The 23,250-nt window shown below is 43.1% G+C and overlaps 2 protein-coding genes across 2 annotated transcripts; both read right to left on the bottom strand.

Moving 5' to 3' along the window:
• Positions 1-6,619: 6,619 nt before the first annotated feature.
• RNASE4 (ribonuclease A family member 4) lies at positions 6,620-23,007 on the bottom strand. Its single transcript, XM_058666138.1, has 3 exons — positions 22,918-23,007; positions 21,965-22,011; positions 6,620-7,794 (listed from the first exon to the last, which is right to left on the bottom strand). Exon 3 carries the CDS (start codon positions 7,778-7,780, stop codon positions 7,334-7,336), a length of 447 nt encoding a protein of 148 aa, XP_058522121.1. The 5' UTR covers positions 7,781-7,794; positions 21,965-22,011; positions 22,918-23,007; the 3' UTR covers positions 6,620-7,333.
• On the bottom strand, positions 10,237-23,002 carry ANG (angiogenin). The gene is made up of 3 exons (XM_058666137.1): positions 22,918-23,002; positions 21,965-22,011; positions 10,237-10,899 (listed from the first exon to the last, which is right to left on the bottom strand). The coding sequence occupies exon 3, from the start codon at positions 10,879-10,881 to the stop codon at positions 10,417-10,419; it is 465 nt and encodes a 154-aa protein (XP_058522120.1). The 5' UTR covers positions 10,882-10,899; positions 21,965-22,011; positions 22,918-23,002; the 3' UTR covers positions 10,237-10,416.
• Positions 23,008-23,250: the final 243 nt, after the last annotated feature.

The following is a 23,250-nucleotide window of genomic DNA, read 5'->3' as shown; positions in this document are numbered from 1 at the left end:
AGATAGCCCAAGTACTTGGGCCCCTGCCATGCACTGGGAGACCCAGACTGAGTCCATTCTCTTGGTTTCGGTCTGACTCTGCCTTGGCTTTTGTGGCCATTTGGGGAGTGAACCAGCAGGCGGAAGATCTCGCTCATGCTCGCTCGCTTTCACTCTCGCTTGCTTGCTCTCTCTCTCTCCCTCTCTGTAACTCTGCCTCTCAAATAAATAAGTAAATCTTTTGAAAAGTCAAAGGGATATATGACACAGACAAAGTAAACCAATGTTGACTGTCTTGACAGTTGTGATGTTATATTTTATTGCTAGAATCATAGAGAAATAGGATAAAAGTATCACAAAGAAAAAGCAGAAATACACTAGCTGTTTTTAATGGAGCTTTGGCTGGATTAATGAAGTTCCAGTAAAGCTATATTCATCTAGAAATACACTCGCATTCTCACAATTCCCTGTCCTTCAAGTCAAATTCTAATGATTTCTCTCACTGTCTTTCTCCCGCTCTGAAAGCATCATTGATCAACCGTTCAGTCAGGCTTGACTGTGTCTTTTTTATGGGAACACATTTCCTGGTTTTCATCTCAAGTTCTTGCCCCATGCAAAATAAGAAATCAAAAATGGAGACATAAGTATTGTGCATACATAATAGCAGGATCCATTTAAAGTGAAAGCATAAACATAAACATACATTCACGCATCAGCATGGGTGACCACAAGGAGAAAGGGTCTCCACAAGGGTCCTGAAGGCCTCAAGGGGAGAGTACGTGGAGAGTCGGCATTTCTGTTATGCATTGTATTTACAAAATTGTCATTAACAAGTACAAAGCTTTGGGGCTTGGTTCGACAGCTAAATGACTAAGTCCTCAATTTACAAGCACTGGGGTCCCATATGAACACTGGTTCATGTCCTAGTTGCTCTACTTCCAATCCAGTTCCCTTATGGCCTGGGAAAGTAATGGAGGATGGCTCAAAGCCTTGGAACCCTATGCCTGCCTGAGAGACCTGCAAGAAGCTCCTGGCTCCTGGTTTCGGATCAGCCCAGCTCTGGTCATTGCAGCTATTTGGGAAATGAAACCGCACAGAGAAGATCTTTCTGTCTCTCCTCTTTGTAAATCTGCCTTTGCAATTTAAAAAAATGGAAAAGTGAAAGAATTTGAAATATCAGGGAAATTTGTTTCTAGGTAAACTAACAGGGTACTAGTACCATGGGCAGATTGGGGTCCTAAACAGCAGACCCAATGATTGGGAATGTTTCCACTGTTGGTAAGGGGCTGGAAAATGTAAATAATGGCACCATCCCTTCAGGAAAAAGAGGCAGAGAATAAGCTGAAAACATACAGGCATGGCCTGGTCAATTTGGAAGAACTCTACATCAAATTGCATCTGATTTACTTCCTAGAAACCTGCAGTTCTAATTTGTTGGCACAAGTGCTGGTCTAATCAGGAGTTGGTACCCTCTTAAAATAGCATGTATATGTCTCAGGATCAGCTCCCTGAGGCTTGTGGAACCCCACTGCTTGCCAGCACCTGCTATAGCCCTTGCTAGTGATGTTAGAGAGAGTCTTTCTTTGAGGTCTCTTCCAAAAGACAAATCCATCAGGGAGCAGATAATGGTGTTTAATCTGTTTATCTCCGAGGAGCACACTGTGGAAAGGTTGATCTACCACAGCATCAATTCTTATCCACAATTTTAGTTATATCTTTCCAGTAATAATATACACCATCTTTGGTAATTGAGGATCTAACAGCAAGCAAAATGTATGGTGGATCCTGTGATTATTGCAAATGGTCAGAGTATCTGAAATCATTAGGGGGTAGGTCTTAAATTTCAAAGTCATTGAGGGGTTGGCACTGGAATAATGGGTAAAGTCACCACCTGCAGTGCCAGTATTCCATATGGATGTGTCAGTTCAAGAGCAAAAAATTCCACTTCAGATCCAGCCCCTGCTAACGTGTCTGGAAAAACAGCAAATAATGGTCCAAATTCTTGGGCCTCTGCACTAATGTAGGAGACCTGGAAGAAGCTCCAGGTTGTCCTGGCTTTGGCCTGGTTTAACCAAGGCCCTTGTAGATTTTTGGGGAGTAAATCAGGAGATGGAAGATTTTTCTCTCTGTGTAATGTTGCCTTTTAAAAGAAGTGTTGGAGATAAGGCCAAAAAAATGACAATTGCAATGTTTTAAAATGTGTTACTTGAGTTTTAAGAGTATTGTTTTTGTATTCTCCTAGTCTGGATGTCTAGAAGTGATGAATATAATGAAGACATGAGAACGGCCAGTTAGCACCCAATAATACATGCAGTGAAACGGAATCCTTTGTCACTGCTGGGTTCAAAGGTAGCTTCCCAGCTGGGCATGATTCTTCCAAATAGAACCTTTGCCATTGCTGAACCTGTGGCTACTCTACTGAAAAATGTTTCAAGCCAATGAAAGAATATACAGAATATATAGAAGACCGAAAGGCATTTATACCCCTGTAAGTTAGGTAACTGAGCTACCCTTCAAATCTTGAATCTGTTAGATTTGTCAAAACTATGAGGAGTTTTAGGCTTTGGCATTCCAGGATTGAATTTAGAGTAGTTAGGGTAGGGTGTTTAAGCACTTTAGGGCCACCTTTAACATTTTTCCACCAACCTGGATTGATATTGGGTGGTCATTCTCCATCCCTCGGTACTGGGGAGGCTAGAAAACTGGGTGTGGCTCTTATTTTCCCCATTCTCCAGAGACAGAAGGAAGAAAAAGAAAATTTCGAAACAATGGTCTCACCCATTTTACTCTAACCTTAGATCCTTCCCACCCTGATCAACTATGTAAACATCATCAAAAACAAAAGTTAAAAAGAAATTTTCCCACCAATGATGCTTCATAAATACAATCAGATTTTCTCTAGCACATGACTTAAGTCTTGAGTAGTAGTTAAAAACAGAAATTTCATATAGTCTAACAGGACATGCTATCATTTGGTTCAAATAAGAGTTTCTTTTAATCATAAAACTGTTATCTGTATATCTTTATTTTTAAAAAGATTTATCTAGTTGTATTGAAAAAGAAGATCAGATTTACAGGGAGAAGAAGAGACAGAAAAATCTTCCATCTACTGGTTCACTCCCCAAATGGCCACAAAGGCTGGAGCTGAGCTGGGTTGAAGAGCCAAAAGTTTCTTCCGGGTTCCCACATGGTTGCAGGGTCCCAAGGCCTTGAGCCATTCTCCACCACTTTCCCGGCCATAAACAGGGAGATGGATGGGAAGTGGAGCAGTGAGGACATGAACTGGCATCCATATGGGATGCCGACTCTTGAAGGTAGAATATTAGCTAGTGAAACCATTGCACCAGCCTCCCACATTCTTGTTTTCATGATTCTGCTGCTAATTTTGCATTTACTAATTGTTTTAAGTTCATCAAGTGGACATTTCAGCTGACATGACAAAGGTTTATCAGTGAGACTTGAAAGGCAGCAAGTTTTATAATATCAGCAAGTGATTTCCTGTAGTTCCCATAGAGTCAAAATTTCAACAGCGTGGAATCTCATAGACGAAGCTTTTACATATGACCCATTATTTACTTATTTTTTTTTTCCACTGGTTTCATTAACATCCCCAAACCAAAAGCAGCCCTGAGTTCACTTTGTCACTATTCCTATTGGAAGAGATCAAGCTTGAGAAAGGGTAAATAGCTCCACCTGCTGGGCAGGCGTAACTGAAGGCCTCTATAACCTGTAAGTGGTGCTAGCCCTCCCCCTAATTATCTTGACATAGGAATATCATGCTAACCGATAAACCATTGACATTAACATACCCTTTATGTGTAATTTATATATCCATTACCTCAAGTAGTTTTTATCAAATCCTCTTAAAATATACAATATCTTGCAGGTTTCCCACATGGGTACAGGGTCCCAAAGCTTTCGGCCATCCTCTACTGATTTCCCAGGACACAAACAGAAAGCTGGAAGGGAAGTGGAGCAGCTGGGCCACAAACCGGCACACATATGGGATCGCAGTGCGAACAAGGCAAGGATTTAGCCACTGAGCCGTCATCCAGGACCCCTGAATTCCATTTTTGTAGACACCAGGTTATCTCCATCTTAAAAAAAAAGAAAAAAAAGTAATGAGACAAGAACTCTTTGGGGGGAATAAAGGATTTTATTTGGCTGTGGCAAAGGGTTGTAACTCAGAGCATGCAAGTTGTAGAAAAACCTAAGCACACGTCAGAGGAAATCAAGACAAGGGAGATTTTTAAAGACAGAAAAAGAAAGAAATCCAAGTGAACAATTTAAGAACAAAGCTCATTGGTCGCAGAGACTCATTGAAGTTGGCATCATTATTTCACCGGTGGAAACAGCCATTACTGTTAGGCAACTGTCCTGACTTGCCTTAAATATGTGGTCAGAGAAAATTCCTGAGGTAAGCTTATTACAAGTGGACATGTGGGTATTTCAGGAATGCACTCATTAGAGGTAAAAGCTTCTTTATGACTTTTCTCAGCTCTAATTTTGTAAAGGCTTTAAGATAAGAGATTCCATTTTGTGCTATTACCTCCTGCTGGCTAGAGAGGCAATATGCCAGAGTTAGCAGAGGCAAAGCTTTCACATCCTCTTTGGCTCAGCCCATCCTTTCACTCTGCAACTGGGAAGCTCATCAAATCTTGTCCAAGAGATTTAAAAGCTATATTTCCAGTCTTCTCCTCTCTCTATGGAGATTAGTGGGTAGGGCTCAAAAGTCCTCTTTGATCTCTTGGTCTGCTGACCAGTCTCATTTTTTTTATTTTGTTTAGTTTTGTTTTTGTTATCAGCCTCATTTTAAGGCTGTTAGAGACTCTATCCTAAATACCTTTATCAGAATAAACTCAAGAGTAGTTTAGGGCCCAGCGGCGTGGCCTAGCGGCTAAAGTCCTCGCCTTGAACACGCCGGGATCCCAGATGGGCACCGGTTCTAATCCCGGCAGCTCCACTTCCCATCCAGTTCCCTGCTTGTGGTCTGGGAAAGCAGTCCAGGATGGCCCAAAGCTTTGGGACCTTGCACTGTTCCAGGCTTCAGATCGGCGCAGCACCAGCCGTTGCACTCACTTGGGGAATGAATCATTGGACGGAAGATCTTCCTTTCTGTTTCTCCTCTCTGTATATCTGTCTATCTGACTTTCCAATAAAAATAAATCAATCTTTAAAAAAAGATAGAGAGAGTAGTTAATAAGGGCTTATTAGAAAGACAGTCCTGCCATCTAATAAATCCCAGGTATTATAGGAGCTCTGTGAGTGCCCATCCTCTTCCGTATGATTCCTTAAAAGTGTTTTTTTTTTATCATGAAACAGAATGTAATTCCAACTTAGATTAGATGCAATTCTGAAGTTGTGCTACCCCCAAATGGAATAGCTTCTTGAAGGAATGCTGTCATAATATTAGAACATCAATGTCAAAATGCCATATTATTCAGGCCCGGCACAGTAGACTAGTGGCTAAATCCTCACCTCACACATGTTCGGGATCCCATATGGTTGCTGGTTCACATCTCGGCTGCTCCACTTCCCATCTAGCTCCTTGTCTATACCCTGGGAAAGCAGTCAAGGATGGCTCAAAGCCTTGGGGACAAAGAGGAAGCTCCTGGCTTCAGATCAGCTCAGCTGTTGCCATCACAGCCACTTGTGGAGTGAACCAGCAGATGGAAGATCTTTCTCTCTGTCTCTCCTTCTCTCTGTAAATCTGACTTTCCAATGAAAAATAAACAAATCTTTTTTAAAAAAAAAAAGCATGCCAAACTATTCCTAAAATACCATCCCAAGAAAACCTTGATTTTCAGAAAAACTTCACATTCTTTTAGTTTGGATTCGATCAATACCTTTCATATTATACTTCTGTTACCAACTCCATGGCTTTCTGGGTGATGCCAAAGAGAAAAATCCCATTGTCATCCTTCTGAAAATAAACATATAAAGATGTGCTGTTGGGAGGGAACTCTGCCTGAATCAACTCAGGTTCAATGGTCAGGGGCCTGTGAATCAATAGATTCACAGGAGAAAAGAAAGCAACTTTGATTTGTAGTTTGTGACATTATTCAGTTGAAAAAGCTAAATAGCTGTGTGTAATTTCTGTATCAACTTAATAGGAGCAAAGGCAGAGGAGGAAAGGGCTTTTAACAGGAAACAAATGGACTTCAAGGGAAGAAAAATGCCAAGTTTGAGTGTGATTTGAACGGTTAGCATTGAATATCTCCTGTCAAAGGATGCCCCTGGAGGAGGGTCAAAGGCAGCTGTACCCCCAGACGTTTCTGCTTCAGTCTGATGAGTAAAGCGGAAGCTTGTGTAAAATTTCTCTCTGTATCTGCTGCTTCAATTTTTAAACATTTTCTCTTACAAACACACACCTTCCTTTTTAGCATCTTCATATAGCATATGAAAGTATCAAATATCTGTTCTTCAATTTCTAAGTGTCAGGAAAATATAGAGGTATGAGAACCTCATTTGATAGAATCATCCTCTCTGGTATAACACAAAAAACTCTGTTTTCTGGATCTGATGAACACTCGTCTGGCCAGAGTTTATGATGGTGTGATACGTGCATGTTTATAGACTAAAGAAGAATTCAAAGAGAAAAAACAAAGAGCAACTTCATAACACAATCTTCTCAAATACCTGCAGTTTAAGTTCTTTATTATATAGAAAACATGAAAAATACTTATTCAGGAAGAATAATTGGGTCTTAATCATCTATTACATTTGTAGTATCCTGAGTCCAACCATAGCTACAATGACAAATTCTACAGAGCTCTCATTTGGACAGTATGTAATTTCCAAAGGTCTAATGTTTCCCTCAACAGCTGACTTCAGGAATGCAAAAAGACAACCCTTAAAAAAAGAAACATCCCCTTTGAGGACCGAGAAAGGCCCAGGGTGAGTAAGCCACTCAACTGGATTTTTGTCTGAGCTCTTTCCACTAACTTCATGGTCCTTAGCAAATCTCTTCACCTTGAACTTCTATATATAATTGTATTGGCAGATTCACAACAATGCTTTGTTGCTAAAAGGAGTTATCCTAGATGAAAATACTTTGGAATGCTTGAGAGGCTTCCTAAACACATTTAATGACTAAATTTCAGAGGATAGGGTCTCAGCTAAAATGACTGGTAATAGAAAAAGAAGCTTATTATAGAAAAGCCCAGACTACTTATAGGCTTATGTCTTCATTTCACTTTGATGCCATGTATCCATTGGAATGGTTTATACAGAAATAGGGAATAAGAAATGTGCAGAGAATACAGAGCCTAGGACAGGCCAAGTACACTACTTGTGGTTATTTGCAGAGTAAGCTAAAAGCCAACCACTGGCCATAACCCTTGCAGGATGGTATCTACTTGTCAAAATGCACAGGCACTTCTGGGTTACCCTCACAAGCAATGACAACGCGCCTGGTACTTGCCGCAGCCCGATATCTGCAATTGGGCGCCCGGGAACCTCCTGTCTCCTTGCAGTCTGTGACCTTAACTACACCCTCATGACAGTTCATTTGGCCATTCTTGCACTGGATATTGGCGGTGCTGCAAATACTACGAATGCTCCAGACGTCTTCATGGATGAAGGTGTTGAAACGCTTGCATTGATATGAAGTCATCTTCCGTCGTTGCATCATCAGGTTGCAGTAACTATCGCTGCCACCTGTCTCCCGGGGGTCCACATGTTGCCGCAGGAAGCGTTGGTACATGCGATCTGGGTTAAAGGAAGGCTGCCCCAGCCCCAGCCCCAGGAGGGTCAGAAGCAGGAGAACAAGCAATGAATTGATTCTCTGTAGAGCCATCATGATGGTAGGAGTACCTAGGGAAACAGCAAGGGGCAAGAGGAAGTACAATTAAGAACTGGGCACTGCTGGTGCAATTTGGCAGCATGGAGGGGCGCACTTCCCCCACCCAAAGAACAAAGACTGAAGCACTTGTCTCACCTACCTTCCTCCATCCCAACTGTCTCCACCGTAATTGGAAACCCACATGGATTTGCAACTCCTCACCCATGTAATCAATAATAAATTACAATTAAAATTTTTTTAATTGAAGAATTGGGCACTGAGAAGAGGTGTTGAGAGTGGCAAGCTGACATTTTCTTGACTCCCCCACAATTTTTCATTCCCCCTTACATGTACTGTCTTTCCACTCATCTGTGCTCACATTTCCCACTCTTACTTCCCAGAGTGAATGGTCTGCAAACATGGAGTTTTCTGAGCACAAGAACATTTTGGGGGTTGGGTGGGTGAGTTGTAAATAACTGACATAGCTGGAACATGACTCCAGGAAGGAATTTACTGACTAGATGGCTTTCCAGGTTTCCATGGTCAGGATGTAAAAAGAGAGAAAAGGTATATCTATTCAAAATGGGTTCATCTGTCTATTGAGGTAACTCACCAGCTGTGTGATCTTCGGTGAGTGTCTGATCCTAAGTGTTCTCATACCCCACAGTTTGCGTCAACTCAAGATATACCAAGAAAAGCACAAGAACTCATTTTAACACATTACAGCTAGGAATCCAGGGAAGTGGAGTGAAGAGGACAGAGTAACATTTAGATCCAGCGTTTTGACTCATGTGGCTGTTCTACTGAACTAACACTGAGTCCTTTTAAAGTCTTGTTAATCTATGTGTGTGTGTGCCTATGTGTGTTTGTGTTTAAAAGGGCCATCCTACCCAGACACAGGGTATAAAAGTAGTATATAATAAACATTGTGGAAATAAAAAGAGTGATTTAGCCAACAAATGAAATTAAGTAAGTGGAGAGAGTGAAGATATTTTTCAGGCTTGTGTGATTAACTGGTAAGAAAAGCTAAGAAATACGTTTAAAAGAAGTTAAAGCAGAACAATCACAGCCTTTAATTATGGTGGGTCATTAAAATAGAATACTAGGAGTGTAGGACTGTCTGTCTAGTTCCCACCTCCTTGGCATCTCCATCACATTGCTATTTGATTTCCCATGAACCACTTCATCGCCATCAGAGCAGAGCATGCAATGAGAATGCTCCAAGCAGATGTCTGGAGGTGTGAGTTTTCGCAACTGTGGTGTAGTCAACATAATGGTCTGTGCCTCCGCATTTCCCTGAAGACCTTCGATGGACCAATGATCTTGAGTGACTCTGTCTCACTTGAGGGAGAGAGTACTGCTTCAAGAACTTGGGAAAACAATCCAAATAGTGCATCGAACACTGGCACGTCTCACTTCTGAGAGACTTTTGAGATTTTGTTGTAAGACAAATTTCTAATAAGAAATTTAGAACATTCTCTTTATTTTCTTAAGAGAAACAGTGTTTCCAATTTTCAGATAGACACATTTGGTGTGGGGAGAGTCTCACACTGAGGGTGCTGGCCACTTCTCAATCTTCTTTCTCAGAGTGACTAGGCTCTTCCAGGGAGCTAAGTAGCGGCCTATAACCGGGTATTGAACTGGCGAATTGGGTGATTTCAGGACGACACAAACAGCAAGAGAGGTTAACACAGAAAACCCTGTGGCCTTAATCACACATTCAGGAGTCAATAGAGCTGGTGACTTATGCCCGTAACAAATGATTAAATGGTGATTATGCCCATAAACAAATGATTTGAAAAAATATGTAGCATCTGTTGCCAGGAAATATGCAAAAGAAAGATAACCAGTGAACTTGTAGATACTTCCGGAAATTTTATACATCAGTGCCCATTAACCTAGGCTTTTCTGTATTTCAAAGCAAATCTAAGTGTACAAGGATGAAGGATAAGCTTGGACTCTCTCTACAACTTCTTTAAGACCATGTGATTGGCAGACACTCATCAATAAAGAGTTGAAAAGAAAATAATGTAAAGCAACTGAATTTTATGTAAAATAGATGTGACAAGAAATATACCGGCAGCATCACAGTCAAATCAACTTACATAAAGACAAGAGATGACTACCCTGAGTGCATTTTGGACACACAGACGGACAGTGTGTGTGTGTGTGTGTGTGTGAGAGAGAGAGAGAGAGAGAGAGAGAGAGAGAGAGAGAGAATGTAATAATATATGAATTATATAGCATATAATATGTAATAATATAATCAACGTGTTGGTATGTTGGCCCTTAGCTTTCTCCTCAAGTGTTACTTTTGTAAAGAACCGCATTGGCTTATTATCTGACAAGCTTTATAGGTCACCTTATCATCCTTATCTAAAGAATGTACTGATAGTGTGAAAGGCATTTCTATTTAATCCAATTTTCTCAGGGAGGATCTGAGTAGAGAAGGATCAACAAGTCAAAAACTCAAGTGCTTTTTGCTGACTTCAGAGATGTTTTCATTTATTAAGCATACGTAGTAAAACAGAAAAGCAACACTGCAAGTATGTCATTTTCTGGGTTCGTGGCAATGATTGTTGCCGCCACGGCTGGCAGCAGACACTCAATGGAAACTGGCATGTGCAGCGAAAAACCAAAGGAAGGGCGAGCACTCAGCTCTGATCAGTAGAGTGCTTGTTACTAACGAAAAAGGACTCATCAAAATGGACAGGCAAGCCCCCTTCACAGGCCACAACAATGTTTCTGAGCCCCGCTGTGGCTCGGTACCGGCAGGGAGGCAAGGGGGACCCTCCTATGTGCTTGCAAGTGGTGACCTGGAAAGCGGACGTGCTTATTCTGAAGTTATCTCCATAGGGTCTTCCATTCTTAGCTTCACAGATGGCCTTGATTTTTTTCTTGTTGCCGTGAACAAACGTGTTGGTGTCTTTGCAGGGTGAGGTCATGCCTCGTCTCCTCATCATGGTTTCACAATATCTGTCATTCCGGCCAAGTGGTTTGGCATCATAGTGCCGGGTCAGGAAGCGTTGGTACCTGGAATCGTCCTGAGCCAGGGTCGGTGGGGTCACACCCAGACCCAGCATGAAGATCAACAACAGGGGACCCAGGGCCATCACCATCTCTTCCAGCAGAGGCTCCTGCCAAGGGCAAAGGGATGCACTGGGTTCACAGAGCAGCACTGCAGAAGTCTGCCAACCTGACAGAGCCCCAGCTCTGCAGGGAGTATCAGGTAGCCTCAGCCAACTCCTAACAGCTGGCCTTTGGTGCTTCTCATTAACCTCTCATACATCTTGTGAAGTAGAAAGTCTATGAAACAGTTTCCTGAACATAACTTCCAGCCCGTTTATTCTTTCTTATCCCTTAGGATTATTATTTCTCTATTACCTGTGTAGCATTGTAAAAGTTAATTCACCTTCTTTAATTCACTCATTTAATAACAAATACTAGAGCCTATGAAACTGTGTCATAAAATGAAATAAATGTAGTTTAAAAAAATACTGCAAAAGTCCTTATTGGGTCCAGTCACTCAGAGCACAAATATCACCTACACCAAATGCCATCCTAAGTGTGGATATGAAATTCATGTAAAAGAGATGGGATGAGATAAAAACGGAGGAGGTAAGAGCTACAAGGACTTTTAGGGATGGGTTACTCAAAGGACTTTTGAAGACAGGAATCTAAGTACTCAAATTAATTAGTCAGGAGAGAAGTTGAGAGCTGTATTACAATGAGGTGCAGAAAGACAGAGTTGCCACCCCAAGAAGTAGGTGGTCATGGGAAAATTACTATGTACTGTTTGGGGGTGGGGGAGGAAGAAGCAAGGGAGAGGCATCTTGGAAGTATATCTGGACTAACTCTTCTGGAGAAGAAAGAGGAATTCAAGTTTATTCTTAGGAGTTTTACACATTGGGAGTAATGTGGATCATCCTAGAGATTTTTTCTAGTTTCATCTATATATGTACCTAAACTGTTGCAAAGACCGTATAATTTTATGGTTATTTTTAAGTAACTACTAAAGAAGAAGAAAGAAGAAAATGAGTATTTCTGCCGTCATTTTCCAAGAGCTACTAGTCTTAAGCTCCAGAACCATCCATTCCAGAGAGTCATGTTACAGAAACTCAGACACACCTACAGAGAAAATTCTAGGCTTTCTCTTGGGACAGGAGTGAACTCAATGATAGAGTACTAAAAATTGAACTCAGCAAGTACCATTTGTAACACAATTTTTTAAAATTTTAATTTATTATGTATGAAATTTGAGACTTGACAAGTGCTTGATGTTTGCAGCAAATAGTTCCTAGCTTTTCTCTTAATTCTCTGTGGAAAAATCTGATGAATCAGAACCTTTTAAATCACCTTTAAAAGTCAGCTTAGTAGTTAAGATGTCCAGTTAAGATGCCCACATCCATTATTAAAGTGTCTGGGTTTAAGTTCTCACTCATTTTAAGTTCCTGAGAATGAGCATCCTGAACAGCAGCAGAGGACAGCTGAAGTAGTTGTGTTCCTGCCACTAGCTAGAGGTCTAGTTTGAGTTCCCAGCTGCCAGTTTGAATCTGGCTCAAGTCCAGCTGTTGCAAGTATTTGTGGAGTGAACCAGCAGATGGGAGCTCTGATAGACCGGTAGAGAGTAAGAGACGTCATACCCAAAAGAGTCATTAGGTGGCAGTGGTGGACAGAAATGTTAAGGGACCATTGGTCTTTGCCAAGTGTACAGATCATGGAGATATTACAGCACATAGACAGCAGTTGGAGATGGCAGATTTGTCTGTCCAAGTTGTCCACACCTTAAATATTAAGAAAAAAAAATCACACTAGGTGCAGATGTCAAATTATGACTTACCAGTCTCAAAACAAAGCCTTACCTGTTGTGGCGGCACATGGGTGCCATTCCCAATCAGGCCACTGCCCATGTGATCCTGCACTAACAACTGCTTAATTGTGGCATGCGATCTACAGGATGGCAGGGTCCACACTGTTTGCTTTTAATCACAGTGCTCACCTCCTAATAAATTTTCAATAATGCTATTTTATGATTAGCTCCATTTTCTTCTTCAGGATGAAAACCATTCACCTCTAAAGCCAGAGAGTTGCTAGCTCTAAGAGTTTAAAATTCCACAGTTATGAAGCACAGCAGAGCTTTCATTAACTAGAAAAGTCCTGTGACCTAGGAACTAGAGATAAATCTGTAGGGGTTTAGTTGATGTCACAAGATATCAGCTGGAAGAAACAGATGCTAGGGAGACCTGTGGTCAAATTTCATCAAAATACATCACTTTAAGGTCTGATGTGTAAGCAAAGGCCACTCTAAATTTACAGCACTACACTTACATTTCATTAGGATTTTGCCACCAAAGTAAACAAAACAAAACAAACAAACAAATTAAAAAAAAAAAACCTGCTCTTTGGAGTTAGGAAAAAAACCTGGAAAACTGAAAGTATAGTTTTGCTTCTGATTTGTAGAATTTACACATTCATTTTGTAACAATCCAGCTAAGGTTGGTTTGGGTTTATTGTAGTCTTGACTTACTAAGACATCTGGAAACCAAATTGCAGCACACACACACATACACACATACACACATACACACCCCACAGCTACCATGATCTGCTCTCTCACTCTCAAACACCTCACTTGTATTATCATTTAAAACTTGGGGAGTGCAGGGAATTGGATGCCCTCGGAGGCCGAGTACTCTGAGGTCACCCACCCCTAACCGGAGCTCCCGCAGGGGATGGAAGAAGTCCAAACACTACCGCGCAGAAACCAACGTCATCGGAAAGACAACCAGAAGCCCTGAGCGGTCCGCAGAAACAGAAGAACAATAAACGTCCTTCTGGACCAGGGAGGAGAGCTTTCTCTGGACCGAGCCTGGCTCCACCTCTGGACCCCCACCCTCCCTTGCAATGACCATCAGGATCGCTCCGAAAACCCCTCACAGCAAACAAACAATCATACAAACTAAAAAAAAACCTAAAATAAATAGACAAACAACAAAAAGTAGAGCTTGAAATCTGACAGGAAAGAGCTGGCATGGATTGGCTAATGCCTCGCTGGGTAGGACACAAAGATTAGTCACTCCTTACCATGGTGTTGGGGACTTTCCTGCACACCCCCCCCCCCAAAAAAATGTTCTGCACCTTAACTGCTGACAAATGTCTTGTTAGAGTTACAAGCCAGTCTAGATTATCCTAAAATCTGCCAAGATCAGCAAAATTATACTTTAACACAACAAATGGCTAAATACTAAAATGAAATAGACACGAGACAGCTGAATGGTACCTTATAGCCATTTTAAGGTATATAGCAGCTGGTCCTGTGTATGAACTAAAATTGAAATGTCAATGAGCTAATCATAGGTTGTGGTTAAGAACTTGCTTCTTTTTTTTTTTTTTTTTTATTTTGTTTTTTTTAACATACTGGTTACGCAAAACCTTGTCAATTCCATAATGTTACAAATTGCTGTTAATGTTATATTGAGACTCTTAATTGACTGGGATGATATGCTACCAGCTCTGACTTTGGACCAGAAATGGTCTCCCCAACAAACTGTTCAACCCATCTGGACAATGAGTAGCTGGACTCTATGCTGGGTATATGTTTGCAAGGAAAGAATCTTGATGGAATTTGAACTGTAATACTGCATCAAGGTGGAGGAATCCACCAGGGGGGAGGGGTGTGGGGAGGGGTGTGGGGATTCCCAGAGCATATGAAACTGTCACATAATGCATAATAATTAATAAAAAAAATTAAAAAAAAAAACTTGGGGAGTGAAACATCGGATGGAAAATCTTCCTCTCTGTCTCTCCTCCTCTCTGTATATCTGACTTTGTAATAAATAAATCAATCTTTAAAAAAAAAAAAAAAAACTTTAATGGGAGCCCAGCGCCGTGGCCTAGCAGCTAAAGTCCTCGCCTTAAACGCGCCGGGATCCTGTATGGGTGTCAGTTCTAATGCTGGCAGCTTCACTTCCCATCCAGCTCCCTGTTCGTGGCCTGGGAAAGCAGCTGATGATGGCCCAAAGCCTTGGGACCCTGCACCCGTGTGGGAGACCCAGAAGAGCTCCTGGCTCCTGGCTTCAGATTGGCGTAGCACCGGCTGTTGCAGTCACTTGGGGAGTGAATCAATGGACAGAAGATCTTCCTCTCTGTCTCTCCTCCTCTCTGTATATCTGACTTTGCAATAAAAATAAAAGAAGTCTTCAAAAAGACTTTTTAATGAAGCCATGCAATGTGGAATAGAGAGAAAATGAGCAATAGATTGCTTACAATACAGAAGTCAGTCAGCCAAGGCTCAGAATATCGAGTCTTACTGAATCAGACCTGTCAGTGTGTTTCTTGTCAGTGGAATTGTTTCCAGTTCTTCAGATTAACTTTACATTCTTTCTTAAATTAATCCCTTACTCTTCACAAGAATTAATGTTCCCTTCCTCTCCCCAAAGACGATGTGTTGTATTCAAGAGATCCACCAAATAAACATACCAGCCAGGAAGTTAATTGGGCAATTTACCATGAATTACTATGGTCATCATTTCCACAGAGTAAGAACATTCCGTCTATTCTAGGGCCACATCCCCCAAAGTAGAAATGTTAACATCTGACATGTCTTTTTTGCTTTATTTCCTTTCCTTTTTTCTTCCCTTGGATCTGCAAGTGTACTTTTTTGGGTCTTAGGATTTGATTTTAAAGAGCATGTTTAACTTTTCCGGGAAGACAAGAAGGAAGCTGTGTTAAAGCGTACCTCCCTCTTTTCTTGGTACACTACATGTAATGCTTAGAACAGGGCAGGCAAAGGGAGAACCCGTGCCTCAACAGATGGCTTCTCCAGACCTCTCAGTAGACATTCACCCTTTATGAATCTCTCCTTAAATCTCCCGTTGCTCCCAGTGTTACTATTTTCTCTTTACCTATGTATAGGCTATTCCAAAAGAAATGTTTTCATTTTATACTTTAGAATCTGATTAATTTTTTTTAATTCAGTAGCTTGAGCCAAGAAGCTTTAAAGAGGGATAAATGATTTCTTAAAATACACATATGGCTAGAATCATTTGCACAAAATAGAACAACGGATTACCCAAGAGGAAGAATCTTACAAAAATCTGGCAGGCTCCCTCCAACCGGAGATGGGATCCAGCTGTTTGCTCCTGAAGGGTCTAGTTGTGTGAACCAAGAAACCCATCCTGGGTCTGCTTATATAGTTAGTGCTCATTTGAAGGGGTGGAGAGCCAGTCCATGGATTTCCCAGTTTTGGCAGAGATGAGCAAACCAAGGGCATTGTCCTTGAAGAAGGAGAGTCATTCACCTTTTCCCTGGGCACAACTGGATCAAATATTAACCCATGTAATGGGAGCAGAAATTTGTTTCGGGAAACAAAGTTCGATAAGTGTGGCCTTTTGTCCAAAAAGCTGCCTTTTCCTGATGTCTGTGGTTCTTATTCTTGCCTATGACCAAGTTTCATTGTTACATGTAGTTGTTTAGATCCACAGGACACCATCTCTGATCTCATGGGCCAATTCCAAGGACTGCTGTGAAGGAAGTCTGCAGAACAAGATACGATCTTCTAGTGGGATGTTGTGCTTCCATTCTCTTGATTCTCAGAACTGGCTTTTATGAAAGGATGTTAAGCAGATTGTTCTACAGATTTCAAAGGTGCTGGAAAGCACTTCTAGAGAAGGTTCTATAGTTATTATACCCTGCCCTCCACCTCAGCATTTCTGGCAATCCCCCTGAAATATCCTTGCCACATTTCCTTGGTTTCTCCATTCTTTCACTCTTTTTTTTTTTAATTAGAAAGTGAGATTTCAGAGAGGAGAAACACAGAGAAAGATCTTCCATCCATTGGTTCACCCCGCAAGTGGCCACGATGGCACAAGGAACGGACGGGGAGTGGAGCATCTAGTAACCAGTACTCACATTGGATCCCAGCACATGCAAGGCAACAACTCTAGCCACTAGGCTACCGTGCTGTGGCTCATTCTTTCACTTTGTCACTAAGAGACTACCCCTGAACACTCTATCTTCTTTTCCTGATATACTGCTATGAAATTTGTTATCTCCACCATCAAGGCAATTTTGATATTACAGCTAAAGTGGAGTCATTGCTTACATAGAAACAGCGGGCCAAAGAACCCAGGATCACTTTATGTATCTTACAGTCTTAGTCAGTGGCAGGATATCAAGTGTCCTTGGACCCTCAGTTCTCCTTTGTTCTAATGCTGGATCTAGAACAGTGCTTTAAAAAATGCTCAACCCTCTGTCATTCGATTTGCTTGCATTTGAGAAGGTGACAACTAGGGACAGGGACAGGCTACCTGCTAGTAAAACAACTGTGCATGAAACATCACTGTAATCATAATAATCGCCTACATGACTCTATTTGGGTAATCACTTAGGACTGTGTCAAGTAGGCTATGTCTGTTTTATTTGTGAGGAAATTCAAGATCAAACAGTGATGAATAGTTGAATCAGATTTTAAACCCTTCATCTGTGAGAGAAAATTTTCAGATACTGTTCAAGCAACACGTCCCCGTGTCCTAACAGATTCCTCTCAATTTTCATCCAATTTTTGGAGGAACTGCCCACTTCCTTGCTTGCGGAGTCACTGTGCCGGGTATATACCCCTAATTTGATAAGCACAGGGCAGGGGTTCCGAGTTGACCACTTCAGTTCCATTGACTTACACTGACTTCACATCAAGATGTGTCTGAAAAGCTCTTTGAGTTGCCAGAGGGGAGGAAGCCTATTGCATAACAGCCTGTAATATTTCTGGGAAAAGAGTCACCCTAATTAAACAAACAAACACGAGGAGGGGCAGGAGAAATACAAAAGCCACGGAGCAGTCTCCTTCTGACTCAGCCTCTTGGTCCTGGGAAAAGTACACTGCAATGCAAATAAAAGTTATTTTGTGAAAACCCTCAGAAAGCATGTGGCAAACCAGTATAACCAAGTTCGATCATTGCATAGTTATCTTATATCCAGGGAAATGCATGAGGAAGACTTCAAAATTTCATGGAAAAAATGGAATGAAGAGTAAGTTCAATTTGGTACAGATATTTTTGAAATCCATATGTAATTTTCATAATACATATTTTCCATGAAACTTTTGAAGGCCTCTCTTACCCATGATTTTGAAATTTTTGCACCCAAACTAATCTTTTAATTCCATTGTCCACAAACTTCTTGAAGCACTCTCATATAACAATACTCCACTCATTACAATTGTCTATACATTTTATTCCATCTTTCTACACAGGCAATCATGTGCAAGTACTTAAAATTGTGTTTCTTTCTTTCAAAAGAAAAAGAAAAGCTCAGCATGAGGCTGATAGGGATTGTGTCGGAGGCAGGAGGGCAAATATCTTCCTCAACCACACACTCCCCCCAAGAAGCCTGTTGACACAAATTTGAGGCAAGTCTGAACAGAAGAGCTGGACCATCACATCAGACCATTTACTTCACCAGAAAGGAAGAGAACATTGCACGTTGGCAACTTCCGACATTCTCAGCCTGGCTGATGCCTTTTAAGGCAGGGCTAGACCTTCCCGCAGTGAACTTAAGCAAGAAAGAAGAAAAAGGCAGCTGTGCTGGGATGGTGAAAACCTCCCTGTATAGGCGTGTTCACACCCCACAGCAGCTTCAGGAACGCTTAGAAAGTATGCTGGGGCCCGGCGGCGTGGTCTAGCGGCTAAAGTCCTCGCCTTGAAAACTCCGGGATCCCATATGGGCGCCGGTTCTAATCCCGGCAGCTCCACTTCCCATCCAGCTCCCTGCTTGTGGCCTGGGAAAGCAGTTGAGGACGGCCCAATGCATTGGGACCCTGCACCCACGTGGGAGACCCGGAAGAGGTTCCAGGTTCCCGGCATCGGATCGGCGCGCATCGGCCCGTTGCGGCTCACTTGGGGAGTGAATCATCGGACGGAAGATCTTCCTCTCTGTCTCTCCTCCTCTCTGTATATCTGGCTGTAATAAAATAAATAAATCTTTAAAAAAAAAAAAAGAAAGTATGCTGAACAGGAACTCTTCTAACGTGGCTGAGATGGCTCCAGTTTCACTACCATGGACAAAGGCCATTAATCATCCCTGCCTTGACAGTCCATGGATCTCATTGTCTACAGAGGGGACCCTTCGCGAGGAGAACGAACACCATAGTCTCTGGATTCCTAAAGACTGACATTTAGGTCCCAAATTATTTTTGCTATCCTTTATGACATCCAAGAGTACTAGGTCTGATTTACCACCAAGATGTAAACCATGAATGCTCCCTTAGCTGCTCTCAAAGGATTACAGACATCACTTAGTTTGGCAGTAGGTGCCAATTAAGGCAAGCCTGGTTCCCAAGCAGAGCAGGTTGGCTGACCTCTAAGGTTCCTAGGAATGTTCTACTCATAGCTTATTCTTTTTTTAAAAAAAGATTTTTAAAAAGATTTATTCATTTTATTGGAAAGGCAGATGTACAGAGAGGAGAGACAGAGAGGAAGATCTTGCATCCGATGATTTACTCCCCAAGTGAGTGCAACGGCCGGTTTTGCACTGATCCGAAACCAGGAGCCAGGAACCTCCTCCAGGTCTCCCATTCGGGTGCAGGGTCCCAAGGCATTGGGCTGTCCTCAACTGCTTTCCCAGGCCACAAGCAGGGAGCTGGGTGGGAAGTGGAACTGCCAGGATTAGAACCGACGCCCATATGGCATCCTGGTGCATTCAAGGCGAGGACCTTAACCATTACACTATCGTGCCGGGGCCCTTAAGATTTTTTTTAAAAACTTCATTTGAAAGGCAGAATTGCAGAGAGAGCGAGAGAGAGAGAGAAATCCATCTTCCATCCATAGGTTCACAACCCCAAATGTATACAACAGCAGGAGTTGTGCCAGGCCCAAGCCAGGACCCTGGAGCATCTTCTGTGTTTCTCACATTGGTGGCAGGGGTCCAAGCACTTTGGTCGTCATTTGCTGCTTTCCCAGGTGTATTAACAGGGAGCAGGATTGGAAGTGGAGCAACCCGTATGGGATGACAGTGTCAAAGGTGTAAACTTAGCCCACTATGCCACTATGTCACAATGATGGTTCCTGCTTGCAGCTTACTGATATCTTGAAATCCCACTGATGTACCCTCAGTTTTCAGGTATTGGATCCCTGTTTTAATGGGAAAAAATCCCTAGGAGGTGATACTCTTTGAATAGCTTTCAATCATTTACACATTCTTTGACATGTGTTGTAGAATCTGTCTTAAGAATAGTTTTGGATAACTGGAAATGCATAACGATCTGGGAATCTAGGAGGAAAGATGGCCAGTGTGGAAGAACCTGGAAAAGCATCTGTTTATCAATCTTTTAAGGGAACATCCCTAGCTGGGCTTCACTTTCTTCCTTGTCCTCTTTGCATCTCCCTGTACCCCAAACCAAATCCTGAGCTTTTAGGAGTAAAGGTTGGGAACAATAAGAGCAGGACTCAGCAAACTTGCATGAACTGCCTTTATTTGGAGTCTGGTGCCTCAGGAGTACTGAAGTCTGGAAAGCAACATGCCTCTGATCACCACTGGCAAGTGGCCAAGTTCAAAGTGTTTTAGACCCACACACTGGCGTCTCTGTTAACATCTAGTAGCACCCCAATGCTCGGGTTTTTTTTTTTTACACCTATTTAAACTAACCACACATCATTTTCCAAACACATACACTGAATTCCACCCTATTTGCTTCTCATTTGTTAGGGAGGAGAGTTGCCAGGTTCATTGCAACACTCCTCCTGCCTCTGTGGTCTCCAAGGAAAGCAGCAGCCAATTCCCTGAGCCCTGGGAGACTTGAGCAACACCACCCCTCTCTGGTAGATGGTCCAGGCTGATACAACTACTCCACCCTTACACACGCGCACACACACACACACACACACACACACACACAGAGGCAGAAGTGTTAGTTCAGGCTCTGGAGCACCCCCAGGCAGCAGTCTTGAGGCAGCTCAGAATCCCGATAGGGGACCCCTTCTCTGTCTCTGCACCATTAGTTGACAGTCCATAGGATTCACAACCTGTCCACAAAGTAAATAATGCAACAGCCAGGGTTTTTTTTTCCAAACCTGATAAAGGGAAGTTATGTTGAAATAGAAGAGAGGACTTTGGGATGGGGGGAAGCTTTCCTGTTTCATTTAAATGCCTCCTGTGTTTCAAAATACAAGGAACTATAATGTATGACTAATGAACATTGTATCTTTGTCAACATTTTTAGTGCATGTAAAATGACTGCCAATTTTTTTTAAATCCTCCTATTTTAAAATTGTTCTGACTTCTTGAACTTACAAGTCATTCCCCTTTTCTTGGATATTTTCCCCTAGGCCTCTCCTTCATGCTAGCAGTTCTCCTGCACGTGGGCACAGGGAGCCTGGGATTCTCCTTCCAAGGAGCCTAGGGAAGCAGACTCCCCGCCAGACACTGCCTAGCTGTGTAACACTGTCCACGCACTATTCAAGGTGAAAATCAGGTGAAGGAAGGCATGGACCGGGTCACCTTTAAATTCCTTTGCACTGCCAACCTCTTTCAGATCTCTAAGCATGACATGTATCAGTCACAGACATCATGGTTAGAGGAGGAAAAGCTCGCCTGAAAAGAGGGGTCACACCTCCAGGAAGTGGACACTATTGACAGAGTGGGAATGCGGACAAAGTCCTCCTGACCTATCTACATTTTCAAACAAAGTCAAAAATTAAACATTTACTTTTCAAGAAACCCTGGGTTTTGTGCTCCTTCCCTTTTAAGACATTCTGCAAATAACTGCAGAGATTACAACTTGCTCAAACACAACATCAAGTGAAAACTCAAAGAAGAGCGTTTAAAAGCCTGCCTCGGTCCACTCTTTAGTCCGTTTACTGGCAAAGGTTCCCAACAACTCACCAAGCCTACTCCTTCCTGCGGTTTTAGCCTGATGTCTGCTCTTTCAACATCTGTTCCTTCCACAACAGCCACTTGTTCCATCCCTGCTGCCAAACTGCACATCACCCCTCCAGCGCTGAAGTACATTCTTTTAAAGAGTTTCAGCACCAACACCCTATCAGTCTGTGGAGTCGCAGAGCAGAGAGGAGGATCCTCTGAGACCATCACATTCTTGGGACTACAAGCCTTCTCACACACCACTTTTTGTTCTTGGTCACTAATTTCTAGCAAAGCACAAAAACAAATGGTACAGGTAACAGTAACAGTTGGTGTTGAAAGGAAACCTACCTGGAATATTTCCAAGAGTTCCCAAACCACGTTACTTTCCTGTGTATCTGGAAGAGAGATGCTTGGATTAAAGAACCTGCCCCAGAATTGCCCCTTTTGCACTAACAGGTTGGTGGCCCTGCAGCTCAGAGGCCAGGGGAGTCCCCTGGTCTGCTCTGACCTGAGCGAGTCCTCTGGAAAGCTGGCCTTGTGCTATTCAGACAGCTCACTCCCTGCGATTTCTAGCGATTACATCTGCCGCTTGGACTAACACGATTCCTGTTCTTTCACCAAGCTGGGGGCCTTGGCTGATGAGATTCCGCCAACACCCAGGACCGGCGCTGAAATGGTATCCAGCTCCTCCTAAATATTCCCTGTTTTGTCCAACTGTTGTTAACCGCTGCCTGTTGTGCTTCGCAGCAAATAAACAGGAGGTTCCAATTAGGCTCGGAGAACAGGAGGTTGGCAAGTATCTCCAAGCATTTCGCCACGTTGGCTACGAGGATGGGTTAAGGGTGGGGAGCCCCAGCAAAACGAAAATTCGTCACTAGATGTGAGCTAAACTTCCCCCCAAACAAACACAAAACAGCCTGGACAAACGGCCTGCTACCCGAATCTGGTGGTCAACCTGGCACCTTTGGGGTGGGGAAGAGTCTCCCTGTGAGTCCGGCTTCTGGCCCAGTGGTATCCACGCTGGCATCTCAGCCAGGCTGTGCAAAGTAAAAATCTAGTGGGTATGGAGACATGCTAAGGTGTGCAAGAACGGAACTTTGCCCCCCTTCCTCTCCTTCCAGTCCGACCCCAAGGCAGTTTCTCCAAGAATTCCAGTAAGGACCCTGCCAGGAAGGGGGTTCCCTGGGCGCTGTGCTCCTGGCGAGGCCACCACGAAGGTGCAGGAACGTGAGTCCCTCTGGTGCCCGGAGCAAGGCGGCAGAAGCCAGCAGGACAAGGGAAGAAAAGTTTGTGTGTCTCACCCGCCTCTCTCCCTGGGACGACGATGAAGAACTGGTGGGAAGCGCCTAGACAGTCGAGTGCTGTTTGGGCTGTGCGTGGCGTCGCTGAGCGCTTGTGGACACAACCGGGCTGGGGCGCGGGGAGGGGCAAGCCTCACTCCTGGGGACCGCGCCCTGTTTTTCCCGCGAGGCCCCTCCCGCCTGGATCCGCTTCCCGAGCCAGGCGAAGGGGCGGAGTGGGGAGTGCTTCCACCCCAGCCTCAGGGGAGACACCCGGGCGGGAAGGTGGCCCCAAGTCAGCAGTGCCGAAAACACAGGGAGTTGCGCCCTGGGGCCAGTCAGTAGACGGTTCGC

This window comes from Ochotona princeps, chromosome 6, assembly GCF_030435755.1.
Source record: "Ochotona princeps isolate mOchPri1 chromosome 6, mOchPri1.hap1, whole genome shotgun sequence".
NCBI classification, from domain to species: Eukaryota; Metazoa; Chordata; class Mammalia; order Lagomorpha; family Ochotonidae; genus Ochotona; species Ochotona princeps.
Note: the sequence above shows the minus strand (reverse complement) of the source record. Positions and strands in the feature narration are given on the sequence as shown.

Bases quoted from the DNA above. Each gene is read 5' to 3' on its own strand.
- RNASE4 (XM_058666138.1), bottom strand. From the start codon at position 7,780: ATGATGGCTCTACAGAGAATCAATTCATTGCTTGTTCTCCTGCTTCTG.
- ANG (XM_058666137.1), bottom strand. From the start codon at position 10,881: ATGGTGATGGCCCTGGGTCCCCTGTTGTTGATCTTCATGCTGGGTCTG.